The 12,084-nt window shown below is 49.0% G+C and overlaps 1 protein-coding gene across 1 annotated transcript in view; it reads right to left on the reverse strand.

Moving 5' to 3' along the window:
• The window catches only part of LOC138752021 (zinc finger protein 271-like), a 100,691-nt gene that overhangs the window by 67,906 nt on the left and 20,701 nt on the right, over positions 1–12,084 (reverse strand). Inside the window, exon 3 of the mRNA XM_069915183.1 lies at positions 2,323–4,202. Within this exon, the coding sequence (XP_069771284.1) occupies positions 2,323–4,034 (1,712 nt within the window). The 5' untranslated portion in view covers positions 4,035–4,202. The remainder of the gene's footprint in view (positions 1–2,322; positions 4,203–12,084) is intronic.

Raw genomic sequence — 12,084 nt, forward strand, 5'->3', positions numbered from 1 at the left:
ATAAATCGGAGTATTGAATTCAAGAGTAGGGAGGTTATGATGAAATTGTACAAGGCATTGGTGAGGCCAAATTTGGAGTACTGTGTACAGTTTTGGTCACCAAATTATAGGAAAGATATAAACAAAATAGAGAGAGTGCAGAGAAGGTTCACGAGAATGTTGACAGGATTTCAGGGTCTGAGTTACAGGGAAAGGTTGTGCAGACTGGGGCTTTTTTCTCTGGAGCGTAGAAGATTGAGAGGGGACTTGATAGAGGTGTTTAAGGTTTTAAAAGGGACAGAGAGAGTAAATGTGGATAGGCTTTTTCAATTAAGAAAGGGGGAGATTCAAACTAAAGGACATGATTTAAGATTGAAGGGGGAAAATTATAAGGGGAACATGAGGGGAAATTTCTTTACGCAGAGGGTGGTGGGGATGTGGAATGAGCTTCCGGCAGACGTGGTCGAGGCGGGACCATTGGTTACATTTAAGGAAAGACTGGATCGTTACATGGATAGGAGGGGACTAGAGGGGTATGGACCGGGTGCTGGTCAGTGGGACTAGGAGGGTGGGGATTTGTTACAGCATGGACTAGTATGGCTGAACTGGCCTGTTCTGTGCTGTAAGTGGTTATATGGTTATATGGGTAATATAAAACACCAGAATTTTTTGGGCCAAAAAAGTTGACTATTAGTTAGTATTGTTGATTACATGAATATATACAGTAAATACCCAGGGTTATCCGGGAATTGTAAGTAGCAGAATGTTGAATCGATCTGGGAAGGGAGTAGGAATGATAAGGGGACAAAAATTGCTGGTGGGAGTCGTCCACAGGTCCCCAAATAGCAGCATTACAGTAGGGACTGGTCTAGCAGTTTTAAAGAACATTCAGGCAATGACATGCGGATGGGTCTGGATATAACGTCACTAAGGAAGTGCTTCGGAAGTCAAGAACGAGGCCAAAATCTTCTGGTCGCAGCCATTTTTATTCAATGTCCATCAAGGTACAGGTCAGACAGGGCCCGTCCATACCAGCCAATACAAAGGGGAAGTGACCCAGGAGATCTAATGCAGTTTAGATGAAAAATCCGATGAACAGGTGAAGCAGGTTGACTGGGGATTATACAAACACACAGAGAGCTGGAGCTGCAAGGAAAATCCCATCGTCGACCCCATTGCAAAATAGAGGGACAACTCCTTGTATTCTGTCCCCACAATCTCCAACGAGATGACATGAACATTAACATCCAATTTCCATTCACCCCCTTTTCCGAGTCTCTCTCTCGTCTGACTCCTTTCCCCAGCTCCCCCCACCCTTCTCCAAAGAGAAACCCTCCGCCCTCTCACGTCACTTCTCAGCTTTCTCTTCTCCCCCCACCAGTATCCACCTATGACCTCTGACCAGTGACCCTGTGCTGCTCCCCCTGCCCCTCCCTCCTTTTCCTTCGGGTGACTGCCTAATTTCCTCATTCCTGACAAAGGGCCCAAATCTGAAACATCGACTGCCTTTCACTTCCTGAGGCTGCTGTGTGTCCTGCTGGGTTTCTCCAGCACTAATGTGCATTGCATCCTGGATCCAACCAGATGGCATCAATATCAATTTCCAGTTTCTGTCACCCATCCATTACCTCTCCTCCTGCTCCCCACCCCTTCCCTTCCTTCTCCAATCAGATATCCTTAATGCTCTCTCCTGCACTTCTCTCTTCTCCTCTCCCATCAGTGTCCACATTTAAACCCGTGCTACCCCCTCTCCTTTTTATTCAAGGTCTGTCTCATTTTTGTGACTCCTGGCGATGGGCTCAGGCCCCAAATCGTTGACTCCCTGTCTCTTGTTCTGGACGCTGCATGACCTTCCCTCATCACCTGAAAATCCAGAGGTTGCAGCGCAGAGTTTCAAACAATCAACTGCAAACACCAAAGGGGAACTTGCATGGCTGAGTCTCGTCCAACAGTTAATGACGCTGACGTCTTTTGTCTGGTTTACAATCTCGACACAAAAGCCCAGCCTCAGACCAGAGGGCTGAGTGAACTTTTCCCACACAGAGAAAAGGTGAACATTCTCTCCCCGATGGAAAATCAACAGTGGGCCTGCAGAGAGGAGGAATCGGCGAATCCCTTTCCACACTTGGGAGAAAACGGTCTCTCCCCAGTGTGAACTCTCTGGTGCGTCCACAAGCCGGAGGACTGAGAGAACCCCTTCCCGCAAAGCAGGTGAATGGTTTCTCCCCGGTGTGTGAACTTGCTGGTAAGCCCGCAGGCCTAGAGAACCCCTTCCCATAGAGGGAGCAGGTGAATGGTTACTCCACGGTGTGAACCCGCTGGTGTAACTGCAGGCTGGAGGACTGAGAGAACCCTTTTCCACACACAGAGCAAATGAATGGTTTCTCCCCAGTGTGAACCCGCTGGTGTACTTGCAGGTTGGAGGGTTGAGAGAACCATTTCCCGCACAGGGAGCAGGTGAATGATTTCTTCCTGGTGTGAACCCGCTGGTGTGTTTGCAGATCAGAGGGCCAAGAGAATCCTTTTCTGCACAGGGAGCAGGTGAATGGTTTCTCCTCAGTGTGAACCCGCTGGTGTGCCTGCAGGCCAGAAGGCTGAGAGAATCCCTTCCCACACAAGGAGCAGGTGAATGGTTTCTCCCCAGTGTGAACTCGATGGTGTACCTGCAGGTTGGAAGGCTGAGAGAATCCCTTCCCGCACAAGGAACAGGTGAATGGTTTCTCCCCTGTGTGAACACGCTGATGTGCCTGCAGGTGGGAGGGCTGAGAGAATCCCTTCCCACACAGAGAGCAGATGAACGGTTTCTCCCCAGTGTGAACCCGCTGGTGGGCCTGCAGGTGAGAGGGCTGAGAAAATCCCTTCCCACACAGGGAGCAGGTGAATGGTTTCTCCCCGGTGTGAACCCGCTGGTGTGCCTGCAGGTCAGAGGGCCGAGAGAATCGCTTCCCGCACATGGAGCAGGTGAATGGTTTCTCCCCGGTGTGAATTCTCTGATGTTGTAGCAGGTTGGAGGACTGGGAGAACCCCTTCCCACACAAGGAGCAGGTGAATGGTTTCTCCCCGGTGTGAACCCGCTGGTGTGCCTGCAGATCAGAGGGCCGAGAGAATCGCTTCCCGCACATGGAGCAGGTGAACGGTTTCTCCTCTGTGTGAATTCTCTGGTGTTGTAGCAAGTTAGATGACTGAGAGAACCCCTTCCCACACAGGGAGCAGGTGAATGGTTTCTCCCCGGTGTGAACCCGCTGGTGTGCCTGCAGGTCAGAGGGCCTAGAGAATCGCTTCCCACACAGGGAGCAGGCGAACGGTTTCTCCCCAGTGTGAATTCTCTGGTGTTGTAGCAGGGTGGAGGACTGAGAGAACCCCTTCCCACATAGGGAACAGGTGAATGGTTTCTCCCCGGTGTGAATGTTCTGGTGTTGCAGCAGGGCAGAGGATTGAGAGAACCCCTTCCCACACAGGGAGCAGGTGAATGGTTTCTCTCCGGTGTGAATTCTCTGGTGTTGCAGCAGGTTGGAGGATTGAGAGAACCCTTTCCCACATGCACAGCATTTAAAGGCTCTCTCCATGGAGTGAATGCTCAGGTGCTGCAGGAGGCTGGAGGACTGGGTGAACCTCTTCCCACACACACGGCAAGTGAATGGACTCTCCCCAGGGGCAACATACCCCTTCCCACACACACGGCACGTGAATGGACCCTCCCCAGGGGGAACACGCCCCCTCCCACACACGCGGCAGGTGAACGGACCCTCCTTAAGGGGAACACACCCCTTCCCACACACGCAGCAGGTGAACGGACCCTCCTCAGGGGGAACACATCCATGATCCTCCAGGTCCTTGGAGGTTTGAAAACTCTTCCCACAGTCAGAGCAGGGAAATGGGCTCCCTCTAGTGGCAACACACTGGTGTTGCAGCAGTACATCAGAGCTGGCGAATACGTCTCCACACTCGGAACAGAGGAACAGTCTCTCCCCAGGGTGAGCGCAGGGATGCGATTCCAAAGAAAGCCCCTCCTCACCACACGCTTCAATGGTCACTTGACCCTCCACGTCAGCCATTCAGCTGAAGTGCAATTCACACACTCAGCGGGTGTAGGGATTCTCCGTGATCCTAATCCACTGAGAAATCTGGCTGATGCTACAGTCCTGAGGAGTCCAGTCGGAGTGTAAGACACAATGTGGTGTTGTCTGAAGCTTCCTGTCTGGAAACGCACCACTTTCTTAACGCTGTGAAGAGAAGATGGTGGAGTGAGAGGGAGCAAGGCATTCTCCGCAGCCAATGTTCCAGGACGACACACCCTGGAGACATGGCCAGCAACACAACAAACCGTGGAGTGTCCTGAACTGTGACAAGGATCACTATGGACATGAAGACACACATGGGTGAAATTTAGCACAGAGAAACGAGCGTGATACATTTCTACAGAAAAAAAGAGACAACACATGTTAGAGAGCAAGGAACATATTATGAACCCAGGATTTACTGTTCTATGGGGTCGAGTTCTATGAACAACATTTTAGTAAACACATGATAATGAGAGATATAGCAGGCATTAGTTCACATTTTTAAGCAGAAGGCTAGGCTCAAGGTAGTTTTGGAGGTTGATGACCGCATTATTACCCAGAATCCTTAATGGTCCATAAACAGCTCTGTCCAAAGAGCCTCAATTGGGCACACATAAACTGCTTCCCCACATCAAACTTTTCACTGTGACGGTAAAAGGATGTGCATCTTCCAGCCAATTGGAACCACCTGACCCTTCCATAGTTGCATTAGGGACCTGTCACTCAATCACTATCACCCCACGTGACAACGTCAAAGTGTCAATCACGTTCGCTTGCATCTGGGCACAGGACTCCCTGGCAATGGTGGGGGATGGAAAAGGGGGTTCCTTTGTAAAGACGCTGCTGGTGGCAGGAATTCAGCCACATCCAAGAGTTGAGTAAGGTCAGGGCAAAGAATAGGGAGTACAAAGACCTGGATATTGGCACCTCTGGCTACAAAGTGGAATCTCTAGGCCCTTTTATAGTGAAAATTAGCGATCTGTAAAGATGGTTTCCTCTGCCTTTAAGACGCCCCACTCACTACCATAAAAGTCCAGAGGAAGATTGGCAGGTCCAACTTGCTACACATTTCCTCCACTTAATGGGGTTGTGTCAGAGGTGGAGCGAAGTCGATTGCTACTGAAAGCGTCACCAAACAGGAAGGAAAGATGATTGATGTTGTAATGAAGCCCCGTTGCCCCGCTGCACTGACACAGAGCGGCCGGGGCATCTGTCAGGCTGGGTCTACTCACTCTGCCTGCCCTCTCACACCACCCTGCGCCCTCCCTCACTATTAGCAGAAATGGTTGCAGCCCTCAAGCCAGAGCGGCTGTCAATCGACCAGTCTGCCCCAAGGGCTAGTAAATTTTCAACCACTGGATTGCTTGTTTCGATTACTACATGTCTCGAAACAACATGGTCGATGAGGCGATACAGTGGGGCCACCTGAATTCCGTGCTGGGTGAGGTCCCTTTTGCCGTAACGCAAGGAGCTACCACTCTGGCTATAGCCTGTTACTATACAGCATCACGGAACATGGTGCTTGCTCGACACCAGTTCCTGACTAGATGCCAGAAACCCAAGGAAAGTGATGTTGCCTATGCACTAGCCCTCGACTCACTGGCAAACAAATGTGATGTCAGGGCAGTCAATGTGCAACAACACCGCAATGCCTTGAAGCTGGATGCTTTTGTCAACGGAATCGACTCCAGTTACATCTGTCAGAGGCTGCTGGAGACGGAGCCCCTAACCTACGACCGGGCAGCCACTCTAGCCAAAACATTGCGGTCCAGTGAAATGCTAGAAACCGAAAGGCAAACATCCAGGAGTGCTGGAACCCTGAAAGAAAGAAAAAGGCGAACCCCTGGAAAATGCTACTTCTGTGGTAAGAGCTGGCACCCCAGACAGAGTGCCCAGATCGATATGCTCCCCGCAGGTATTGTGGGAAACTCGGCCACTTTGCTAAAGCGTGTAGGGTGAAAAGTACTCCCACTGATAAGAAGAGAATGCCAAGAAAATTCATCCTGAAGCTTTGGGAATGGAAGACAACTGTGAAAAGGAGGAATCTTCAGACGAGCCGGTTGAATCGATTTCAAGTGACGGCGAGGTGAGATCCCCGGTGATAGCTCAACTGACTGTAAAGCTTGGGGGATGTTACGGACTGGAACGGTCGACTATGAAGGGGGAGGTGAATGGTGGGACTCTCGATTACTTAATAGACTCAGGGAGTACTGACAGCTACATCCACGAGAAGGTCACCAAAGCCTTAAATTTGTGGAGATATCCAGCGAACCGAAAGATATCGACGGTTTGTAGTGAAGTGTAAAGTTACTTTGAACTTGCAGGGACATTGCCTTGCTGATGTTTGGCTTATTGTAATGCCTGAGCTCTGTGCTCCTGTGTTACTGGGGTTGGATATTCAATCTCAGATGAAAAGTGTAGTGTTAAATTTCGATGGGCCACAACCCACACTTACCATCCCCTGCACTAGTTACTGTGGTATGTCCACATTAAAGATCAAAGCTCCCTCCCTGTTCAGTAATTTGTCTACCGAGTGTTGGCCGATGGCTACTTAGAGCCATTCTTACAGCAAAGAGGATCATGAGTTTATTAAAGCTGAGACCCAGAGATTGCTTAAAGAGGGAGTGATTGAACCCAGTAGGAGTCTGTGGCAAGCCCAGGTGGTAGTTGTGAAAAATCACACTAAGAAATGACTGGCTATTGACAACAGCCAGTCAATCAACCGTTACACTAACCTGGATGCCTACCCCTGCCACGCATCAATGAAATGATTAATCAGTTAGTGCAATACAAGGTGTACTCGACTATCGACCTCAAAGCAGCTTAACACCAAATCCCCATTTTAAAAAAAAGGGAACGACCCTCTACGGCCTTTGAGGCTGATGGGCGGGGGGGGGTTATACCAGTTTTAAAAAGTACCTTTTGGAGTCACTAATGGTGTGTCCGTGTTTCAGAGGGAAATGGATAAGATTGTTAGAACGTATGAGTTACAGGGTACGTTTTCCTATCTGGATAATGTCTCTATCTGTGGGAAAACACAGACTGAACACAACAACAACTTAAAGAAATACCTAGCTAGCATCAGCTAAAGAACTCACCCTTACATTTAACGAGGGCAAATGTCTTTTCAACGCAACAGAGCTACCCATTCTGGGCTACATTGTTCACAAGGGCGAAATCAACCCCGATCCTGAAAGAATGGCTCCCATTAAGAAGTTACCACCCCCAGACTCAGCAAAAGCCCTCAAAAGGTGTATGGGATTTTTTTCCTACTACTGCAAATGGGTACGTGACTATAGTACGAAGGCCCGCCCTCTGTTTGACACAAAATCTTTCCCTCTCCAATAGCTTTGAAAGCTTTCGAGAGAATTAAAGCTGATATTGCCAAAGCTGCACTCTCGTCCATTGACGAGGATGTCCCTTTCCAGTGGAAAATGATGCCTCAGATTGTGCCTTGGCAGGAACCCTTAATCAAAAGGGCAGACCTGCGGCATTCTTCTCCTGCACGTTATGTGGACCTGAACTTAAACATCTGGCCATTGATAAAGAAGCCCTGGCTATCACTGAAGCTGTTCGCTACTGGAGACACTTTCTAGTCGGCAGAAAATTTACCCTGATCACTGATCAGAAATCTGTAGCCTACATGTTTAGTACTAAACATAAAAGTAAAATCAAAAACGATAAGATGGCACACTGGAAAATAGAAGTCTCAACTTACAATTATGAGATCCAGTCCAGACCGGGCTGGTTAAATGACCCCTCTGACACATCGTCATGATCTGCTGCCGGTGCTCAGCTTGAAGGACTAAAAGAGATCCATAGCAGACTGTGCCACCCTGGGGTCACAAGATTCTTCCACTACATAAGGGCTAACAACCATCCTTACTCTCTGGAAGAAGTCAGGAAACTGACTAAAAGCTGTCCTGTTTGCACAGAATGCAAACCACAATACTTTAAAGCTCCAGAGGCCACTCTCATCAAGGCAACCTGACCTTTTGAGAGGATTAGCTTAGATTTTAAAGGGCCATTACCTTCCAACAACAAAAATGTTTTCTCCTTACTGTAATTGACGAATATTCCAGGTTTCCCTTCGCGATACCCTGCCCTGATGCCTTGACAGCGTATGTCATTAAGGCACTTGACAGAATTTTCAGTATTTTTGGTTTTCCCAATTACATTCATACAGAGGCTCAGCATTCATGAGTTATGCAAGCGGATTGGCACCAGCCACATCATGAGCTACAACCCACAGGGCAAATGGGCAGTTCGAAAGGGCTAATGCTTCAGTCTGAAAGACTGTTCTTCTTTCTTTCTTCTTTGGCTTGGCTTCGTGGACGAAGATTTATGGAGGGGTAGGTCCACGTCAGCTGCAGGCTCGTTGGTGACTGACAAGTCCGATGCGGGACAGGCAGACACGGTTGCAGGGGAAAATTGGTGGGTTGGGGTTGGGTGTTGGGTTTTTCCTCCTTTGTCTTTTGTCAGTGAGGTGGGCTCTGCGGTCTTCTTCAAAGGAGGTTGCTGCCCGCCGAACTGTGAGGCGCCAAGATGCATGGTTGGAGGCGATATCAGCCCACTGGCGGTGGTCAATGTGGCAGACTGTTCTTCTTCATTGGCTTGGGTTCGCGGACGAAGATTTATGGAGGGGGTAAAAAGTCCACGTCAGCTGCAGGCTCGTTTGTGGCTGACAAGTCCGATGCGGGACAGGCAGACACGATTGAAGCGGTTGCAAGGGAAAATTGGTTGGTTGGGGTTGGGTGTTGGGTTTTTCCTCCTTTGCCTTTTGTCAGTGAGGTGGGCTCTGCGGTCTTCTTCAAAGGAGGTTGCTGCCCGCCAAACTGTGAGGCGCCAAGATGCACGGTTTGAGGCGTTATCAGCCCACTGGCGGTGGTCAATGTGGCAGGTACCAAGAGATTTCTTTAGGCAGTCCTTGTACCTTTTCTTTGGTGCACCTCTGTCACGGTGGCCAGTGGAGAGCTCGCCATATAAACGATCTTGGGAAGGCGATGGTCCTCCATTCTGGAGACGTGACCCATCCAGCGCAGCTGGATCTTCAGCAGCGTGGACTCGATGCTGTCGACCTCTGCCATCTCGAGTACTTTGACGTTAGGGGTGTAAGCGCTCCAATGGATGTTGAGGATGGAGCGGAGACAACGCTGGTGGAAGCGTTCTAGGAGCCGTAGGTGGTGCCGGTAGAGGACCCATGATTCGGAGCCGAACAGGAGTGTGGGTATGACAACGGCTCTGTATAAGCTTATCTTTGTGAGGTTTTTCAGTTGGTTGTTTTTCCAGACTCTTTTGTGTAGTCTTCCAAAGGCGCTATTTGCCTTGGCGAGTCTGTTGTCTATCTCATTGTCGATCCTTGCATCTGATGAAATGGTGCAGCCGAGATAGGTAAACTGGTTGACCGTTTTGAGTTTTGTGTGCCCGATGGAGATGTGGGGGGGCTGGTAGTCATGGTGGGGAGCTGGCTGATGGAGGACCTCAGTTTTCTTCAGGCTGACTTCCAGGCCAAACATTTTGGCAGTTTCCGCAAAGCAGGACGTCAAGCGCTGAAGAGCTGGCTCTGAATGGGCAACTAAAGCGGCATCATCTGCAAAGAGTAGTTCACGGACAAGTTTCTCTTGTGTCTTGGTGTGAGCTTGCAGGCGCCTCAGATTGAAGAGACTGCCATCCGTGCGGTACCGGATGTAAACAGCGTCTTCATTGTTGGGGTCTTTCATGGCTTGGTTCAGCATCATGCTGAAGAAGATTGAAAAGAGGGTTGGTGCGAGAACACAGCCTTGCTTCACGCCATTGTTAATGGAGAAGGGTTCAGAGAGCTCATTGCTGTATCTGACCCGACCTTGTTGGTTTTCGTGCAGTTGGATAATCATGTTGAGGAACTTTGGGGGACATCCGATGCGCTCTAGTATTTGCCAAAGCCCTTTCCTGCTCACGGTGTCGAAGGCTTTGGTGAGGTCAACAAAGGTGATGTAGAGTCCTTTGTTTTGTTCTCTGCACTTTTCTTGGAGCTGTCTGAGGGCAAAGACCATGTCAGTGGTTCCTCTGTTTGCGCGAAAGCCGCACTGTGATTCTGGGAGAATATTCTCGGCGACACTAGGTATTATTCTATTTAGTAGAATCCTAGCGAAGATTTTGCCTGCAATGGAGAGCAACGTGATTCCCCTGTAGTTTGAGCAGTCTGATTTCTCGCCTTTGTTTTTGTACAGGGTGATGATGGTGGCATCACGAAGATCCTGAGGCAGTTTACCTTGGTCCCAACAAAGCTTGAAAAACTCATGCAGTTTGGCATGCAGAGTTTTGCCGCCAGCCTTCCAGACTTCTGGGGGGAATTCCATCCATACCTGCTGCTTTGCCACTTTTCAGTTGTTCGATTGCCTTATATGTCTCATCCAGGGTGGGAACCTCATCCAGCTCTAGCCTTAGGGGCTGTTGAGGGAGCTGGAGCAGGGCGGAATCTTGGACTGAGCGGTTGGCACTGAAAAGGGATTGGAAGTGTTCTGACCATCGGTTGAGGATGGAGATCTTGTCGCTGAGGAGGACTTTGCCGTCTGAGCTGCGCAGCGGGCTTTGGACGGGGTGAGGGGCCGTACACAGCCTTTAGAGCCTCGTAGAAACCCCTGAAGTCGCCAATGTCCGCGCTGAGCTGTGTTCGTTTGGCGAGGCTAGTCCACCACTCATTTTGGATCATTTTGGTCAATGTGGCAGACTGTTAACCTTGTGTTAAAGACACATGGTTTCCCAGTTACCCAGTGGCAGGAGGTGCTGCCTGAGGCGCTACATTCTATTCAGACTTTATTGTGTACTGCAACAAATCAAATACCTCATGAATGTATGTTTGCTTTTCCTAGGAAATCAGGAACTGTGATGGACTGGCCAGCCTGTTTATCTGAGCCTGGAACCGTACTGCTGAAGAGCCACGCTTGGCGTAAAATGGACCCTCTAGTCCAACCAGTTCATCTACTTCACATTAACCCCAATTATGCCCATGTTAAATTCCCAGACAGGAGCACAGACACTGTACACCTCAGAGATCTGGCCCCGCCTAGTTCGCCCCTTCCTCACACCCCTACTCAGAGTGATCCTGAGAGTTTGGATTCAACCCCCCCCCCCAGCCTGTGACCCCTAGTAAGCAGTCAGATGGCAATGCTGAGGCTCCAATGCCTCACGTTGGAGATTCTGGAGTGGGTCCAGAAATCCAACCTTCCCACACAACAGACCAGGGAACTGTATCAACACCACCAGCTCCCAAAGTTGCAATGCTGGCACCTGTCCCAATTAGAAAATCTACTCGTATCCGTAAACAACCCGAACCCGAGGGGCTCCAGTATTCATAAACATCTTATTATATTGTAACAATATTAATATTTGGGAGAATTTTATTAGATTTAGATTCACACATTTTAAAACAGATCTTATTTGAAAGACTGAAGAATTCACATTGCAGGATCCCTGGAGAATAAGCACCCTTTCACAAGTAGGTGTTGATTGAACTCACTTCATAAAATGCTTGGCCATTGTCTTGCTGGAGTCATGCTGTTTATCATACCTTCCTGAAAAGTGCTCATAGAAAGGTCACTCCTGCATTTTGTTTATCTAACAACAGATGAAAGAACTCCTGTTGTTTTGCTCAGGAAGGTGGGGTTTTGTAAGAAGTGAGTCACATGCTCTCTTTGGGGAGAGAGAGAGAGAGAGAGTTGAGTTAACAGTCAGTGTGTGGGACACTGACAAGTAACTAAAAATTGCAATCCAGGGAAAAATGTTTGATGAAAGCAAGTTCCAGCGCGTTAGATGGCTGGAAGTGCGATCTGTCTGATGTTCCTTCTCTTGAAATAGAGGAAGGAATGGAACTCTGTGGTAGCTTGAAGAAAGAGGTTACTGTGAGAGATAAGTAAAACTGATATGAAAATATGAAAGATGAGGAAACTAGTATGGATATATGTGTAATGAATAAAGCCAGAACTCAAACTACAGGAGAATCACGCTGCTCTCCATTGCAGGCAAAATCTTCGCTAGGAGTCTCCTAAATAGAATAATACCTAGT

This window comes from Narcine bancroftii, chromosome 1 (genome assembly GCF_036971445.1).
Source record: "Narcine bancroftii isolate sNarBan1 chromosome 1, sNarBan1.hap1, whole genome shotgun sequence".
NCBI lineage: Eukaryota > Metazoa > Chordata > Chondrichthyes > Torpediniformes > Narcinidae > Narcine > Narcine bancroftii.